Consider the following 17,745-nt stretch of genomic DNA (forward strand, 5'->3'; position numbering starts at 1 on the left):
CACTTTCTCAAAAAAGGTGCGTTCCTAAAAATATTCATCAGATTTCTACATTTTGTAGAAAAAAATATGTTTCTGTGAAACATATTTAAAAATGTTAATTTAGATCAAATTTGAATAGCAGTCATTATTTAATGCAGAGAGTAAAATCGGATGATTCTTATTTGTAACCAACATAAGGGTCCACCCCTATGAGACCGTTCTATTTTTAGTATCAGCTGTTGCAATAAAGATTTGCTACATAGCGGACTGCGTCGCATCGCGGATATGACAGGCGCATTCTCGTCACAAGATGATGGCAATGTTCTGAGGTAACGGATAGAAAGAGGGATGTGGAATATTTGTACGTGAAGTGCTGTAGTCTACTTCCACGACAACGGGTTTCATATTGGTAAGTTATTTGCTGAAATTGTCGTCGTTGGCCAGGCAGCTACACATAGCTACTGTAGGTTGCTTAAACATTCTTAGTAAGTATTTTTCATGTCAGTTTTTTACTCTGCTTTTGTAAATATTTAAATTGTGGAGTTGGTTTCTGCAACGTAAACTGGAGTACATTTTTTTGTAACATTGCGGGGCCTCTGTTAGATTCGAGAAATGGACGCCAATATTCAATTTGCGGAAATTGCTTGATGCAGCAAACTTCTCTAAAATATTTTCACATTCAAAAAGCAACAAAAAACCGGCAACTCGGTTCTTATACACACAGAACCCCGACTTCAAAACAACAGAAATAATGTTGTGACGTTTTATGCCAGTGGTGAAGTGAACAGTAATATAATCTACTTTTCATAAAAAAATATAATAACTTGATAAAACATCGCAAGATCAAACTTGATTGATACATGTATCTGCTTTGTTACAATGTTTATACCTCAGACTGTATTTCAACCAGGCATGTTATGAATAGATGCATTATAACCATTGCAGAATTTCTTCAGGCACCACATCATAGGATGAGGTCATCCACCATTGAGCAGCCTTCAATAGGGCTACACATAGTATATAGGGCTACACATAGTCTATAGGGCTACACATAGTATATAGGGCTACACATAGTATATAGGGCTACACATAGTATATAGGGCTACACATATTCTATAGGGCTACACATAGTCTATAGGGCAACACATATTCAATAGGGCTACACATATTCTATAGGGCTACACATAGTATATAGGGCTACACATATTCAATAGGGCTACACATAGTCTATAGGGCTACACATATTCAATAGGGCTACACATAGTCTATAGGGCTACACATATTCAATAGGGCTACACATATTCTATAATCTCCACCCGGCACAGCCAGAAGAGGACTGGCCACCCCACATAGCCTGGTTCCTCTCTAGGTTTCTTCCTAGGTTTTGGCCTTTCTAGGGAGTTTTTCCTAGCCACCGTGCTTCTTCACCTGCATTGCTTGCTGTTTGGGGTTTTAGGCTGGGTTTCTGTACAGCACTTTGAGATATCAGCTGATGTACGAAGGGCTATATAAAATAAATTTGATTGATTGATTGATGGCTACACATAGTATACAGGCCTACACATATTCTATAGGGCTACACCTATTCTATAGGGCTACACATATTCTATAGGGCTACACATATTCTATAGGGCTACACATATTCTATGGGGCTACACATATTCTATAGGGCTACACATATTCTATAGGGCTACACATATTCTATAGGGCTACACATATTCTATAGGGCTACACATATTCTATAGGGCTACACCTATTCTATAGGGCTACACATATTCTATAGGGCTACACATATTATTTTGACTATTAATACCTCAGTGAAATCACCAGATAATACAGCAGCAAGAATAGCATGGTGGTGGAGGCTTTTCACACGGTGGTGGAGGCTTTTCACACTGTGGTGGAGGCTTTTCACATGGTGGTGGAGGCTTTTCACATGGTGGTGGAGGCTTTTCTTATGGTGGTGGAGGCTTTTCACACGGTGGTGGAGGCTTTTCACACGGTGGTGGAGGCTTTTCTTATGGTGGTGGAGGCTTTTCACACGGTGGTGGAGGCTTTTCACATGGTGGTGGAGGCTTTTCACACGGTGGTGGAGGCTTTTCACACGGTGGTGGAGGCTTTTCTTATGGTGGTGGAGGCTTTTCACATGGTGGTGGAGGCTTTTCACATGGTGGTGGAGGCTTTTCACACGGTGGTGGAGGCTTTTCACATGGTGGTGGAGGCTTTTCACACGGTGGTGGAGGCTTTTCACACGGTGGTGGAGGCTTTTCACATGGTGGTGGAGGCTTTTCACACGGTGGTGGAGGCTTTTCACATGGTGGTGGAGGCTTTTCACAAGATGGTGGAGGCTTTTCACATGGTGGTGGAGGCTTTTCACACGGTGGTGGAGGCTTTTCACATGGTGGTGGAGGCTTTTCACACGGTGGTGGAGGCTTTTCACACGGTGGTGGAGGCTTTTCACACGGTGGTGGAGGCTTTTCACACGGTGGTGGAGGCTTTTCACATGGTGGTGGAGGTTTTTCACATGGTGGTGGAGGTTTTTCACATGGTGGTGGAGGCTTTTCACAAGGTGGTGGAGGCTTTACCCTGATGAAGACAGCTTGGCTGTCAAAACGTTGGTAATTACATTTTTGCATCTGAGCTCCTAGAGTGTGCGGCTCTCTTTTATTTTCGAGGCTTTTCACTTGTCAGTCGATCAGAGAAGTTAAACTGCTACTGAAGGTACTGTATGTTTAATTTAAACTTGATCAAAGCAGCTTGAACTCTTGTTTTGTTTTAGAGAAGCATGTTGGGCAGTGTCAACCAAATGACTCTAACAAGGCGTTACTCTATGAAATGCGACATGGATCTATGCTCTGCAGTACATTAGATGTTCCTATAAAGTCCACTGACAGCCAGGTGAGGTTGATTCACTGAAGAGGCATCTCAACAGTAACATAACCTTATCTTTACCAAGTCATGTACAGTCAGTCAGTCTTTTAGTGGCAAAATATGTAATGCATGAGTTCTGATCAGATTATAGAATGAGAGACGTTCAGAGCACATTGAGCACACAGCTGTCCATTATGTGATCGTGTATACTGTCATCACAGATGCTGAAGACCCAGAATCTAGTGATCTCATTTGTACCCAGAATCTAGTGACCTCATTTGTACCCAGAATCTAGTGACCTCATATATACCCAGAATCTAGTGACCTCATTTGTACCCAGAATCTAGTGACCTTATTTGTACCCAGAATCTAGTGACTTCATATATACCCAGAATCTAGTGACTTCATGTGTACAGTCAACAGGACTTTAGTTGGCACACTCGCTGGCCATTTACCAGTGATGATGAGGACATGCCCTTTACTGGCAGAACTCCCTTAGTCATTGGTCATCAGTCAGCGCTCACGTGAGGATCTTAGATGAGTGAGACAGATCAGAGCTGGACTTGTGGTATAAAATTGGTATGTATTGGGTGGTAAACGGTCAGTAGTAGTTTAATTGATTGATGAGGTGGTACAGTATGTTTTGGGTATATATGTCCCTTGTGAGGGAGGCAGGAATATCTTCCAGTACATCCTTCTCCAAGGGTCTGTCTGGGCCGCTTGAGGCAGGAAGGTCTGTATGGGCCGCTTGAGGAAGGAAGGTCTGTCTGGGCCGCTAGAGGCAGCAAGGTTTATCTGGGCCGCTAGAGGCAGGAAGGTCTGTCTGGGCCGCATGAGGCAGGAAGGTCTGTCTGGGCCGCTAGAGGCAGGAAGGTCTATCTGGGCCGCATGAGGCAGGAAGGTCTGTCTGGGCCGCATGAGGCAGGAAGGTCTGTCTGGGCTGCTTGATGAAGGAACCCTATTTCCTTCCCTTTATTGTGTGTAGCAGGAAGGGGCCGGCTGCCTTCACCAGCTGACTGCTGTTTCCTGCGACCCAGTGCCATGGTCTCTACCCACTGCTTGGGCTGAGTCTGGGCTGTTCTCTACCCACTGCCTTGGCTGAGTCTGGGCTGTTCTCTACTCACTGCCTGGGCTGTCCTCTACCCACTGCCTGGGCTGTTCTCTACTCACTGCCTTGGCTGAGTCTGGGCTGTTCTCTACCCACTGCCTGGGCTGAGTCTGGGCTGTTCTCTACTCACTGCCTTGGCTGAGTCTGGGCTGTTCTCTACTCACTGCCTGGGCTGTCTGGGCTGTTCTCTACTCACTGCCTTGGCTGAGTCTGGGCTGTTCTCTACTCACTGCCTTGGCTGAGTCTGGGCTGTTCTCTACTCACTGCCTGGGTTGAGTCTGGGTTGTTCTCTACTCACTGCCTTGGCTGAGTCTGGGCTGTTCTCTACTCACTGCCTTGGCTGAGTCTGGGCTGTTCTCTACTCACTGCCTGGGCTGAGTCTGGGCTGTTCTCTACTCACTGCCTTGGCTGAGTCTGGGTTGTTCTCTACTCACTGCCTGCGCTGAGCCTTGGCTGTCCTCTACCCACTGTCTGGGCTGAGCCTGGGCTCTTCTCTACCCACTGCCTTGGCTGAGTCTGGGCTGTTCTCTACTCACTGCCTTGGCTGAGTCTGGGCTGTTCTCTACTCACTGCCTGGGCTGAGCCTGGGCTGTTCTCTACTCACTGCCTTGGCTGAGTCTGGGCTGTTCTCTACCCACTGTCTGGGCTGAGCCTGGGCTGTTCTCTACCCACTGTCTGGGCTGAGCCTGGGCTGTTCTCTACTCACTGCCTTGGCTGAGTCTGGGCTGTTCTCTACCCACTGTCTGGGCTGAGCCTTGGCTGTCCTCTACCCACTGTCTGGGCTGAGCCTGGGCTGTTCTCTACCCACTGTCTGGGCTGAGCCTGGGCTGTTCTCTACCCACTGTCTGGGCTGAGCCTGGGCTGTTCTCTACCCACTGTCTGGGCTGAGCCTGGGCTGTTCTCTACCCACTCGCTGTATGCACGGTGCAGAGAACCAGGACAGAATCACGGAATCCAGACATTAATTAAAAGGGAATTCAACAATATTAAAAAATGTATTGAACTTAGTAGGAAATCAACTAAATCTATTGAACTTATTCAAAAATATATTTGTGAATTAAGACAGTAACAAAATGCATCAGTGATTCTTATTTTCCTGAAACTTTATGAAACAGCACAAGAATGCCCATGTCTGTGTCTGCACGCTTATGTCTACACTTGTTAGAGTCGTGTGTATAGGTGGCAGGGAAGTCAGGCGTAGGAGAATCAAACGGAGTGTAATGGAGTATTTAATAACAAATAAACTAAACATACTCCAAACACTAAATGTAACAAATAAACAAAGTGGGTACGAGGACCCGTCGCGCACCAATACAAAACAACACAACACTGAATAACAAACCATCTCTGACAAAAACATGATGAGAAAACAGAGGGTTAAATACACAACAGGTAATGAATGGGATTGAAACCAGGTGTGTAGGAAGACAAGACAAAACCAATGGAAAATGAAAAATGGATCAATGATGGCTAGAAGACCGGTGACGTTGACCGCTGAGCACCGCCCGAACAAGGAGAGGCAACACTGTGACAACACTGTGTAGCCGTTAGCGATAATGCTAATGATAACCTTCTTCTGGAAGCGATGGAGAGGCTTTCCCACAAACCTTCTCAATTAAATGTTAAATACAACGTAGCCTATGCCTACCTGGCAGAATGATACAGTATCAACATTATTTTCATCAATCTAGTAGCTATTTGTTTTGCAAACTCTGCAATCACGTGAGCGCTATAGCAATGCTTAATAAAGTACTGATCTCTTCCTGGTGTGCACTTTCATTACAGGCTAACTACACACCAAAATTGACATTTCTTAATTTTTTTCTAGAACTAAAAAATGGCCTCCTGATGTGGTTTTAACATAGTTGTGTACTTGGAACATCCAATTCTGCTCTTTTTCTATTTAAAAAAAAGTGTGATGTTGAGAGTGAAATCCTGAAAAAACAGGAGAAAACAGAAACCTAGAGAAGAAAATGGAAAACTGACTTTGGGGAAAAAAAATAACTGGAATCAGGCAAAAAAATCTGAATTATTTTAAAGGGTCAGATCTGTATCACACATCCTGGGCAGTGACCTTGTCATGTAACCTACAGTTACATGACATACACTTTACATACACTTAGGTTGGAATCATTAAAACTCGTTTTTCAACCACTCCACAAAATTATTGTTAACAAACTAGAGTTTTGGCAAGTCGGTTAGGACATCTACTTTGTGCAATACACAAGTCATTTTTCCAACAATTGTTTACAGACAGATTATTTCACATAATTCACTGTATTACAATTCCAGTGGGTCAGAAGTTCACATACACTAAGTTGACTGTGCCTTTAAACAGCTTGGAAAATTCCAGAAAATTATGTCATGGCTTTAGAAGCTTCTGATAGGCTAAATTACATAATTTGAGTAATTTTGTGTTTCAAGGCCTACCTTCAAACCCAGTGCCTCTTTGCTTGACATCATGGGAAAATCAAAATAAATCAGCCAAGACCTCAACAAGTCTGGTTCATCCTTGGGAGCAATTTCCAAATGCATGAAGGTACCACGTTCAGCTGTACAAACAATAGTACGCAAGTATAAACACCATGGGACCACGCAACCGTCATACCGCTCAGGATGGAGACATGTTTTTGTCTACTAGAGATGAACGTACTTTGGTGTGAAAAGTGCAAATCAATCCCAGAACAACAGCAAACAACCTTGTGAAGATGCTGGAGGAAACAGGTACAAAAGTATCTATATCCACAGTAAAACAAGTCCTATATCGACATAACCTGAAAGGCCGCTCAGCAAGGAAGAAGCCACTGCTCCAAAACTGCCATTAGAAATGCCAGACTACGGTTTGCAACTGCACATGGGGACAAAGATCATACTTTTTGGAGAAATGTCCTCTGGTCTGATGAAACAAAAATAGAACTGTTTGGCGATAATGACCATTGCTATGTTTGGAGGAAAAAGGGGGAGGCTTGCAAACCGAAGAACACCATCACAACCGTGAGGCACGGGGATGGCAGCATCATGTTGTGGGGGTGCTTTGCTGCAGGAGGGACTGGTGCACTTCACAAAATAGATGGCATCATGAGGGAGGATAATTATGTGGATATATTGAAGCAACATCTCAAGACATCAGTCAGGAAGTTAAAGCTTGGTCGCAAATGTGTCTTCCAAATGGACAATGACACCAAGCATACTTCCAAAGTTGTGGCAAAATAGCTTTAAGGACAACAAAGTAAAGGTGTTGGAGTGGCCATCGCAAAGCCCTGACCTCAATCACATAGAACATTTGTGGGCAGAACTGAAAAAGCGTGTGTGAGCAAGGAGGCCTACAAACCTGACTCAGTTACACCAGCTCTGTCAGGAGGAATGGGCCAAAATTCACCCAACTTATTGTGGGAAGCTTGTGGAAGGCTACCTGAAACGTTTGACCCAAGTTAAACAATTTAAAGGCAATGCTACCAAATACAAATTGAGTGTATGTAAACTTCTGACCCACTGGGAATGTGATGAAACGTCATGCTCTCTACTATTGTTCAGACATTTCACATTCTTCAAATAAAGTGGTGATCCTAACTGACCTAAAACAGGGATTTTTTACTAGGATTAAATGTCAGGAATTGTGAGAAACTGAGTTTTTTAAAGTATTTTGCTAAGGTGTATTTAAACATCCGACTTCAACTGTATCTATGCCTTGTCCTTTACACACATCCTGTCCTCTACCCACATGTTCTACCCACAGCCTGTCCTCTACCCACAGCCTGTCTTCTAGCCACAGCCTGTCCTCTACCCACAGCCTGTCCTCTACCCACAGCATTTACCCACAGCTTGTCCTCCACCCACAGCCTGTCTTCTACCCACAGCCTGTTCTCTACCCACAGCCTGTCCTCTACCCACAGCCTGTCCTCTACCCACAGCCTGTCCTCTACCCACATTTTCTACCCACAGCCTGTCCTCTACCCACATTTTCTACCCAGAGCCTGTCCTCTACCCACAGCATCTACACACAGCCTGTCCTCTACCCACAGCCTGTCTTCTTCCCACAGCCTGTCCTCTACCCACAGCCTGTCCTCTACCCACAGCCTGTCCTCTACCCACAACCTGTCTTCTACCCACAGCCTGTCCTCTACCCACAGCCTATCCTCTACCCACAGCCTGCCCTCTACCCACAGCCTATCCTCTACCCACAGCCTGTCTTCTACCCACAGCCTGTCCTCTTCCCACAGCCTGTCCACTTCCCACAGCCTGTCTTCTACCCACAGCCTGTCTTCTACCCACAGCTTGTCTTCTACCCACAGTCTATCCTCTACCCACAGCCTGTCCTCTTCCCACAGCCTGTCCTCTACCCACTATCTTAGTGGCTTTACATGTCTTGTGAAAGCTGTTGCCTTTTGCCATTACAGCATAAGGTTAATGAAATAATGCCCCCACACACAAGACAACAGAGCAGTTACCTGCTGTAATGTCCATATTTATCAAGGACCAGCTCCTTACTAAGTCACAGTAGAAAACAACGATTTAAAGAAAGTGTGGGAAGGAAAATGTTGTCAAGCGACAGAAAAATAAACAGAAATGGTCAGTGAATCTGAATCACAATTATTTTTGTGGGAAGCTGGTGAAAATGCACCACGACAGCTGCTATATAGTCTACTCTTTCAGAGAAAAGTCACGGGCAGTGAATTTCTTTCTGAAAGCCATAATTACAAAACACAGTAGTCTATATGTCTAGACTGTATTTCCCTTGCTCATAATGGTGCTGGGAGAGTGGTTGGTGCTGCATGCTATTCTGGCAGTCTCAGAAGAAGGAGAAAACAGAATAGTCTACATAGTGGGAAGGAGAGCCTCTCCATTACACCACTGGTTGGCTGGCTGTGCAAGGCACTTCTTCATACAGACAGCCAATCAGTGACCAGGGTGTTTTCTCCAGCTCAGTAAGTAGCCTAATCTCTATCTTAGGCTCTGCTGCTCCAGCTCTTTGGTTTATTTCAGTATTGTGACACATGTTGCTTGCACATCACACACATCCTTTACTACAGCCTTTTCTGCAAGCCTCCCTAGTTGAGATTGACGGAGGTGTCGATAGCTAGCTGATGCTCTTTCTCTCTGAGGAGGTTGGTGTTTGATGCATGGTTCTCCGTGAAGTCTGGTCTCCCTGGCAATGAATTAGCACCAGCAGCAGCAGTCTAACACTCTATCTTGTGTTCCTTTCTTCCTCCATCTCTCCCTCCCTGCCTGCCTCCCCCCTCCTGCCGTGTTCCAGGTGTAGCCAGCTGCCTGTCACCATGGCAACCAGCAGCGCGGTCCCTAGTGACAACCTGCCCACTTACAAGCTGGTGGTGGTGGGGGACGGAGGGGTGGGGAAGAGCGCTCTCACCATCCAGTTCTTTCAGAAGATCTTTGTGTCGGACTACGACCCCACCATCGAGGACTCCTACCTGAAACACACAGAGATAGACGGACAGTGGGCCATCCTGGACGGTAGGGAGACATCTTGTCCTCTGTCTCTCAGGGTTAGGGGGGGGAGGTGGTTGTCTCCTTTATTAATTGTGTTTAACTTGTTAATTAAACATATTGTAGCACAGTGCTCCCATATAGATTCACAGATTTAGATCCTGGGATTTACACTCATGATGTGCATTTGTTTTTTAGCTAGATTTTTCACAGTTGAGCAAGAAGATGAATTTCCCAAAAAACATATTGTAAAACCTGCAACATTGGTACCTCTATGTGTGTTATTGCACAGTGCCCATGTGTGTTACTGCACAGTGCCCATGTGTGTTACTGCACAGTGCCCATGTGTGTTACTGTAAGGTGCCTATGTGTGTTATTGCACAGTGCCCATGTGTGTTACTGTAAGGTGCCTATGTGTGTTATTGCACAGTGCCCATGTGTGTTACTGTAAGGTGCCTATGTGTGTTATTGCACAGTGCCCATGTGTGTTATTGCACAGTGCCCATGTGTGTTATTGTAAGGTGCCCATGTGTGTTATTGTAAGGTGCCTATGTGTGTTATTGCACAGTGCCCATGTGTGTTACTGCACAGTGCCTACATTATGGGTTATTACATAGTGCCTGTGTGTTATTACAGTGTCTGTGTGTAATTGCACAGTGCTGAAACACTGGTACCTGTATGTGTGTAATTGCACAGTGCTGAAACACTGGTACCTGTATGTGTGTAATTGCACAGTGCTGGACACGGCAGGCCAAGAGGAGTTCAGTGCTATGAGGGAGCAGTACATGAGGACGGGGGACGGCTTCCTCATCGTGTTCTCTGTGACAGACAAGGCCAGCTTTGAACATGTGGACCGCTTCCACCAGCTCATCCTCAGGGTGAAGGACAGGTGAGACACAGCTCTTGGTATTGTTTACTCCATGTGTAACGCTGTGTTGTCTGTTCACACTGCTATGCTTTATCTTGGCCAGGTCGCAGTTGCAAATGAGAACTTGTTCTCAACTAGCCTACCTGGATAAATAAAGGTGTTCTCAACTAGCCTACCTGGTTAAATAAAGGTGTTCTCAACTAGCCTACCTGGTTAAATAAAGGTGTTCTCAACTAGCCTACCTGGTTAAATAAAGGTGTTCTCAACTAGCTTACCTGGTTAAATAAAGGTGTTCTCAACTAGCTTACCTGGTTAAATAAAGGTGTTCTCAACTAGCCTACCTGGTTAAATAAAGGTGTTCTCAACTAGCTTACCTGGTTAAATAAAGGTGTTCTCAACTAGCTTACCTGGTTACCTTACCTGGTTAAATAAAAAAAGTATGATGCGTGCCTTATGGACCAGACACATGCTGCTGGTGCTCTGAGTGCCTCCGACTGGGTTGTCTGCCATAGTGTTTTGTGTCGTCCCTCTAACACTCTCACTGGTAAAGGGTTAATCTATACAGCAGATAGTCACTCTGTTCTCTATTGTATCTCTTGTTCACAAAAAAATGACAACAAACAACTGCTTCCTCAGCCAATGTCTCCATCCCACTGGGTGCCGACGTCAGTTCAATTTCTAGTTTTTATTTAGATTTGGTTGAGTTGTTAGCTAACGTGAATTCAACGTGAAATCAACAAAAAAAATATGTTTAAAAAAAAAATTGGTAAAAAAATGATACTAATAAAAAAAAATGTTTTTGTTGGTAATCCAATCAGTTTCCCACATTGATTCAACATCATCACATAGATTTTGGGGGGTTGAAGTGACGTGGAAACAGCGTTGACTCAACCAACTTTTGCTCAGTGGGATTCCAGTCAGATCGTCAGCTGTGTAGTGGTGTTACTGAACACGTTGTGTTAAATGAGATACATCTGTTCCTCAGTCCCTCTTTTTCATTCTCTCCTTCAGGGAGGCCTTCCCCATGGTGCTGGTGGCCAATAAGGTGGACTTGGTTCACCTGCGCAAAATCACCAGCGACCAGGGGCAGGAAATGGCTGCCAAACACAACGTGAGTACAGCTTCGACAAGAAGCATTATGGGACAGCTTGACGTCTAACTCCTTTGTATTCAATGTCTTGTTTGATGTAGTACAGTGACCAAATTGATTCATGTACTTTTGATAGGGACTCCTGGATAGTTTTTTTCTGACCAGGAAAACCGTATTTACTGTATTACCTAGTTGGTTGCAGGGCAGGCTGGGACAGAGGTTGTTATTGCAGGGCTGGCTGGGAGAGAGGTTGTTGGTGCAGGGCTGGCTGGGAGAGAGGTTGTTAGTGCAGGGCTGGCTGGGAGAGAGGTTGTTATTGCAGGGCTGGCTGGGAGAGAGGTTGTTGGTGCAGGGCTGGCTGGGAGAGAGGTTGTTGGTGCAGGGTTGGCTGGGAGAGAGGTTGTTAGTGCAGGGCTGGCTGGGAGAGAGGTTGTTGGTGCAGGGCTGGCTGGGAGAGAGGTTGTTGGTGCAGGGCTGGCTGGGAGAGAGGTTGTTAGTGCAGGGCTGGCTGGGAGAGAGGTTGTTGGTGCAGGGCTGGCTGGGAGAGAGGTTGTTAGTGCAGGGCTGGCTGGGACAGAGGTTGTTGGTTGCAGGGCTGGCTGGGAGAGAGGTTGTTGGTGCAGGGCAGGCTGGGAGAGAGGTTGTTGGTGCAGGGCAGGCTGGGAGAGAGGTTGTTGGTGCAGGGCAGGCTGGGAGAGAGGTTGTTGGTGCAGGGCAGGCTGGGAGAGAGGTTGTTGGTGCAGGGCAGGCTGGGAGAGAGGTTGTTAGTGCAGGGCTGGCTAGGAGAGAGGTTGTTGGTGCAGGGCAGGCTGGGAGAGAGGTTGTTGGTGCAGGGCAGGCTGGGAGAGAGGTTGTTGGTGCAGGGCAGGCTGGGAGAGAGGTTGTTGGTTGCAGGGCTGGCTGGGAGAGAGGTTGTTGGTTGCAGGGCAGGCTGGGAGAGAGGTTGTTGGTTGCAGGGCAGGCTGGGAGAGAGGTTGTTGGTGCAGGGCAGGCTGGGAGAGAGGTTGTTGGTTGCAGGGCAGGCTGGGACAGAGGTTGTTGGTGCAGGGCAGGCTGGGACAGAGGTTGTTGGTGCAGGGCAGGCTGGGACAGAGGTTGTTAGTTGCAGGGCAGGCTGGGACAGAGGTTATTGGTGCAGGGCAGGCTGGGACAGAGGTTCTTGGTGCAGGGCAGGCTGGGACAGAGGTTGTTAGTTGCAGGGCAGGCTGGGACAGAGGTTGTTGGTTGCAGGGCAGGCTGGGAGAGAGGTTGTTGGTGCAGGGCAGGCTGGGAGAGGGGTTGTTGGTTGCAGGGCAGGCTGGGAGAGAGGTTGTTGGTGCAGTGCTGGCTGGGAGAGAGGTTGTTGGTTGCAGGGCAGGCTGGGAGAGAGGTTGTTGGTTGCAGGGCAGGCTGGGAGAGAGGATGGTTGCAGGGCTGGCTGGGACAGAGGTTGTTGGTTGCAGGGCAGGCTGAGAGAGAGGTTGTTGGTGCAGTGCTGGCTGGGAGAGAGGTTGTTGGTGCAGGGCAGGCTGGGAGAGAGGTTGTTGGTTGCAGGGCAGGCTGGGACAGAGGTTGTTGGTTGCAGGGCAGGCTGGGACAGAGGTTGTTGGTGCAGGGCAGGCTGGGACAGAGGTTGTTAGTTGCAGGGCAGGCTGGGACAGAGGTTCTTGGTGCAGGGCAGGCTGGGACAGAGGTTCTTGGTGCAGGGCAGGCTGGGACAGAGGTTGTTGGTTGCAGGGCAGGCTGGGACAGAGGTTCTTGGTGCAGGGCAGGCTGGGACAGAGGTTGTTGGTGCAGGGCAGGCTGGGACAGAGGTTCTTGGTGTAGGGTAGGCTGGGACAGAGGTTATTGGTGCAGGGCAGGCTGGGACAGAGGTTGTTGGTGCAGGGCAGGCTGGGACAGAGGTTGTTGGTGCAGGGCAGGCTGGGACAGAGGTTGTTGGTGCAGGACAGGCTGGGACAGAGGTTGTTGGTTGCAGGGCAGGCTGTGACAGAGGTTGTTGGTGCAGGGTAGGAAAAACCCACATTCCTTATTATGAGGGTCTGGTTCGGAAAGACGTAATTACTATTTGTTGTCTATACCTTGTGGCACTAGCTAAATCAAATCTAATTTTATTTGTCAAATGCGCCAAATACAACAGGTGTAGTAGACCTTACCATGAAATGCTTACTTACAAGCCCTTGCAGTTTTAAGAAAAATAAGAGTAAAGAAAATATTTACTAAATAAACTAAAGTAAAAAAAATGTAGAAGTAACAATAACGAGGCTACATACAGGGAGTACCAGTACTGAGTCAATGCGCAGGGGTACAGGTTAGTCGAGGTAATTGAGGTAACATGTAGGTAGGGGTAAAGTGACTATGCATAGATAATAACAGCGAGTAGCAGCAGCATAAAAAGGAGGGGGTGGGTCAATGTAAATAGTCTGGGTAACCATTTGATTAGCTGTTAAGCATTTTTATGGCTTGGGGGTAGAAGCTGTTAAGAAGCCTTTTGGAACGGAACTTGGCGCTCCGGTACCGCTTGCTGAACTGTGCCGAACACACTACACTCTGTAGCGCCTTGCGGTTGGAGGCCGAGCAGTTTCCATACCAGGCGGTGATGCAACCAGCGGTGATGCTCTCGATGGTGCAGCTGTAGAACTTTTTAAAACAGAGACAATTGGATGTTTGCTTGTGTACTATGTTGTCTTTCCTGGCAATGTTGGATCAATGTGTTTTTTCTTTACAGATTACATACATTGAGACAAGTGCCAAGGATCCTCCTATGAATGTGGATAAGGCGTTCCATGGATTAGTCAGGGTTATAAGGTAGGTCAAACTTCTAGATGGATACTCACTGACTTGCAGGTTATGTTTAAGAATTATGAATCTATAGGCATGAACATATTGGATTAAATTGATGCTTGAATAAGAGAACCACCATTTTGGTTTCTCTTTGCAAACGTACATAACTATATGTTTGACACGAATGCCAGAAAAAGTCTGTTAAAAGGATGGGGAAAAAACTGTAGCTATTTCCTGAATGAACAGATGTGTAATTTCAGAGGACTCCAGTATGTGTTGATGTTTGGTGTGGTCATATCCTGCTGGAGGGCCCACTCAACTGTTTGTCAAGCATTTAGAGGAGTAACACAGAGGCCATCTAGTCTAGCTGCTTAGATAGCTTGGCCATCTGATTTTAACCCTCATTCTCTCTCATCTCCATCTCTTTTTTCTCTTGTTTTCTCCTCCCTTTATATACCCTCCTTTCTTACTCATTTTCTTCTCTCTCTCTCTCTTTCCCCCCCCCTCTCTCTTTCTCCCCCCCCTCTCTCTCTCTCCCTCCCCCTCTCTCTCTCCCTCCCCCTCTCTCTCTCTCCCTCCCCCTCTCTCTCTCTCCCCCTCTCTCTCTCTCCCCCCTCTCTCGCTCTCTCCCCCCCCCTCTCTCGCCCCCCCCCCCCTCACCCCCCCTCTCTCGCTCTCTCCCCCCCCCCTCTCTCGCTCTCCCCCCCCCCCCCTCACCCCCCCCTCTCTCTCTCTCTCCCCCTCTCTCGCTCCCCCCCCCCCCCTCCCCCCCTCTCTCTCCCTCCCTCCTCCCTCCTCCCTCCCTCCCTTTGCAGGCAGCAGATCCCAGAGAGGAGCCTGAAGAAGAAAAAGAAGATGAAGTGGCGAGGAGAACGCTCTACGGGTTCTCACAAAGTCCACTGTGTCATCTTATGATGGTGTCACCCTTCTCGCCTCTGCGTAGCATTGTTGTTAGAGAGAACTGCAGACTGGCAGGGAGCAACAACTGGAGGAGGAAGGGGGGACTTGGGGAGAGAAGGAACTGACTGTTGACTGTTACAGTGTCATGGAAAACCTCTCTCAGTTGAGGGGTTCAACTCCAAGACATCCCCAAGTGGGGGTCTTATAGCAGGTAGCCTAGTGGTTAAGAGCATTGGGCCAGTAACTGAAATGTCGCTGGTTCGAATCCCAGAGCCGGCAAGGTGGAAAAATCTGCCATTCTGCTCTTGAGCAAGGCAGTTAACCCCCCAACAACAACTACTCCCCGGGCGCTGATGACGTGGATGTCAACTAAGGCAGTCCCCCGCACCTCTCTGATTCAGAGGGGTTGGGTTAAATGCATTCATTTGTACAAATGAATAGATTTACTCTTTCCCTTCCCCTGATTGGTCAGAAAAAAAGGCCCTTCAGTTAGAGCTCCTTATGGACTGACTTTGAATTACAGACAGTGATGTGATGGTGCTCTCTGTGGAGGTTGACATCAATGTATTCTCCAGGTTGGGGAGATGTGAAGTTAGATGTTGTCGGGGACCCATGATCTGACTGTCAGTCAGGTCGGGGACTTGGGACACATTATTTGAGTGTAACATTGTGGTTGTGCATTCTCCATGGTGTTGAAGATTGAATTCTGAAACGATAAGGGTATATGATTTTGAAGTATATTCTATTTGCACTAGCCACTGGCATGAAAGGATGTGGCTTTGTTTCCTGGGGTCCTGAAGAAAAGTGGGAGGATGTGGCTGTTAGTACTGGTCTGGGATCAGTCGATGGGGTTATCTGGCTTGTAGGTCAAGGGGACCAGTCACTCCAAGCAACAAGACGTTTGATTTCTCTTGTCTAATAAGGAGTATTTCACAACATATGAAATGGCTTGTACTGTTAAAGCACTAAACAAAACAAAAAGCAAACATTTTGGCTTGTTCATCTGGTTAGAAATGGGCTCTTAAATGAACAAAGTACCATTGCATTTTTAACAGAGTTTGAGTTTCATATCTGTTGAAAAATTGCTAAATATGAAAGGGAAGGCATAATGGAATGTGAAAAACCGATCTTATCATATGTCAATCCCATGTAGCCGAATCTGTCTGTCTCATGTCTGTTGCACTGAACAGTTTCTATACTCTCAGCCCTGGGTCGTGTTCCGTAGCAAAGCAGTTTGCAATGGAAAACAAAAATGGCCGTTTCTTATTGGACAAGTCCAAGTAATGCCTTCATGTTTCAGTCCATTTTCATTCGTTTGGTGCTTAATAAACATGGCCCTGGAGTGACCCTGCTGTATTTCACCGAGAGGTGCAGTACAGTGGAAGTTCCACTTCCCAGGGTATGAAGTAGCAGACGTTGTCTTCGGCAGTATTTTACAACAAAAAAAGAGAAGAAAAAAGCTTGTGTCTGAAGAAATCAATGATATCATATCAAGTATGTTTGAAGCCTTTGTATTATTGATATGAATTTCTTTAGTAGTGTTTTTTAATAATTGATAATTTATTACTGTACCTGTTACCTCAACATGATTTGTTATAACTGGCTGTGTCTGACTGATGAACTAGGAGAAGACGAGGCATAACAAAAATGGCCACCGCCTTTCTATCTATCGTCACTTCAGGGTTTCAATAATGAATAAAGAAATACAATATTGTGAGTTAAATGATACTATCTCTGACTGTGTGTCTGTATGATGTCTTGGCTTACTTAACCTGGGGACCTCGGCCTTTTGGCTAAGATCAAGTGTAGTATCCTGTTCTTATCAGTTTAATATCTGATACGTCCCCTATCGAGGGACTACATATGAAATGTTCCAGAGAGACATCACTGCAGACCCCGGTTCGATTCCAGTCTGTATCGCAACCGGCCGTGATTGGGAGTCCCATAGGGTGGCGCACAATTGGACCAGTGTCGTCCGGGTTTGGCCGGGGGTAGGCCGTCGTTGTAAATAAGAATTTGTTCTTAACTGATTTGCCTAGTTAAATAAATAGAAACAGTCAAATCTAATTTTATTGGTCACATGTGTTTAGCAGATGTTATTGCGGGTGTAGAGAAATGCTGGTCAGTCTGTCACGAGAGATTGTGGTTGCTCCTCAACTGGAACCATATGGGCCCTGCTTCAAAGTAGTGCATTATATAGGGAATAGCATGCCATTTGTGGCACTCTATGACTACATATTGGTATTAGCTCCTGGTGGAGGTTCGGTGTTGTAGGACATAACTAATATCAGCCAGAGGAGACAGAGGTGCCTGTTAGGCGCTAAATCTCCTGCTGTGTGTGTGTGTGTTGTAGCACACTATTTAATAACAATCTCTAAAATATGTATCGTGATGGGCATAACTGTCTGTTCAGCAGAAGCCTTTGAAATTAATCATATTGCTGGCTCACTGGTGTCGGTAGACCTGCCTAGTTAAATAAAGGTTAAATAAAAAATGTAATTACTGTAAACTATTAAAAAACATATTGATCTCTCTACTCTCCATGGAATAGATACAGCCTGTAGAGCTGAAACGGGATACAATTGATTGGAAATTGATGTCCTTGTCATCGTACTTGTCCATCGGACTCCACTGAATACATGACCAGGATGCACCCCGGAGACTAAGAATTTCTCTCCCTCAGATAAAATAGAGCTACAGAGTGGCTGTATCTTGTACAGT

The 17,745-nt window shown here is 46.3% G+C and overlaps 1 protein-coding gene and 1 pseudogene across 2 annotated transcripts; both read left to right on the top strand.

Moving 5' to 3' along the window:
• The first annotated feature begins 215 nt into the window (after positions 1-215).
• LOC139380900 (ras-related protein M-Ras-like) lies at positions 216-16,750 on the top strand. Of its 2 annotated transcripts, XR_011628477.1 has the most exons (7): positions 216-388; positions 9,213-9,430; positions 10,139-10,292; positions 11,283-11,382; positions 14,069-14,148; positions 14,940-15,561; positions 15,761-16,750. XR_011628477.1 is itself a non-coding variant. In XM_071124056.1 (6 exons), exons 2-6 carry the CDS (start codon positions 9,235-9,237, stop codon positions 15,037-15,039), a joined length of 630 nt encoding a protein of 209 aa, XP_070980157.1. In that variant the 5' UTR covers positions 226-388; positions 9,213-9,234; the 3' UTR covers positions 15,040-16,750. The 2 variants fall into 2 exon arrangements, 1 of the variants encoding a protein (XP_070980157.1); XM_071124056.1 differs by having other exon boundaries at positions 226-388; positions 14,940-16,750.
• A 50-nt stretch (positions 16,751-16,800) lies between these two features.
• On the top strand, positions 16,801-16,912 carry LOC139381030 (U2 spliceosomal RNA; annotated as a pseudogene).
• The last annotated feature ends 833 nt before the right edge of the window (positions 16,913-17,745 follow it).

This window comes from Oncorhynchus clarkii, chromosome 22 (assembly GCF_045791955.1).
Source record: "Oncorhynchus clarkii lewisi isolate Uvic-CL-2024 chromosome 22, UVic_Ocla_1.0, whole genome shotgun sequence".
NCBI lineage: Eukaryota > Metazoa > Chordata > Actinopteri > Salmoniformes > Salmonidae > Oncorhynchus > Oncorhynchus clarkii.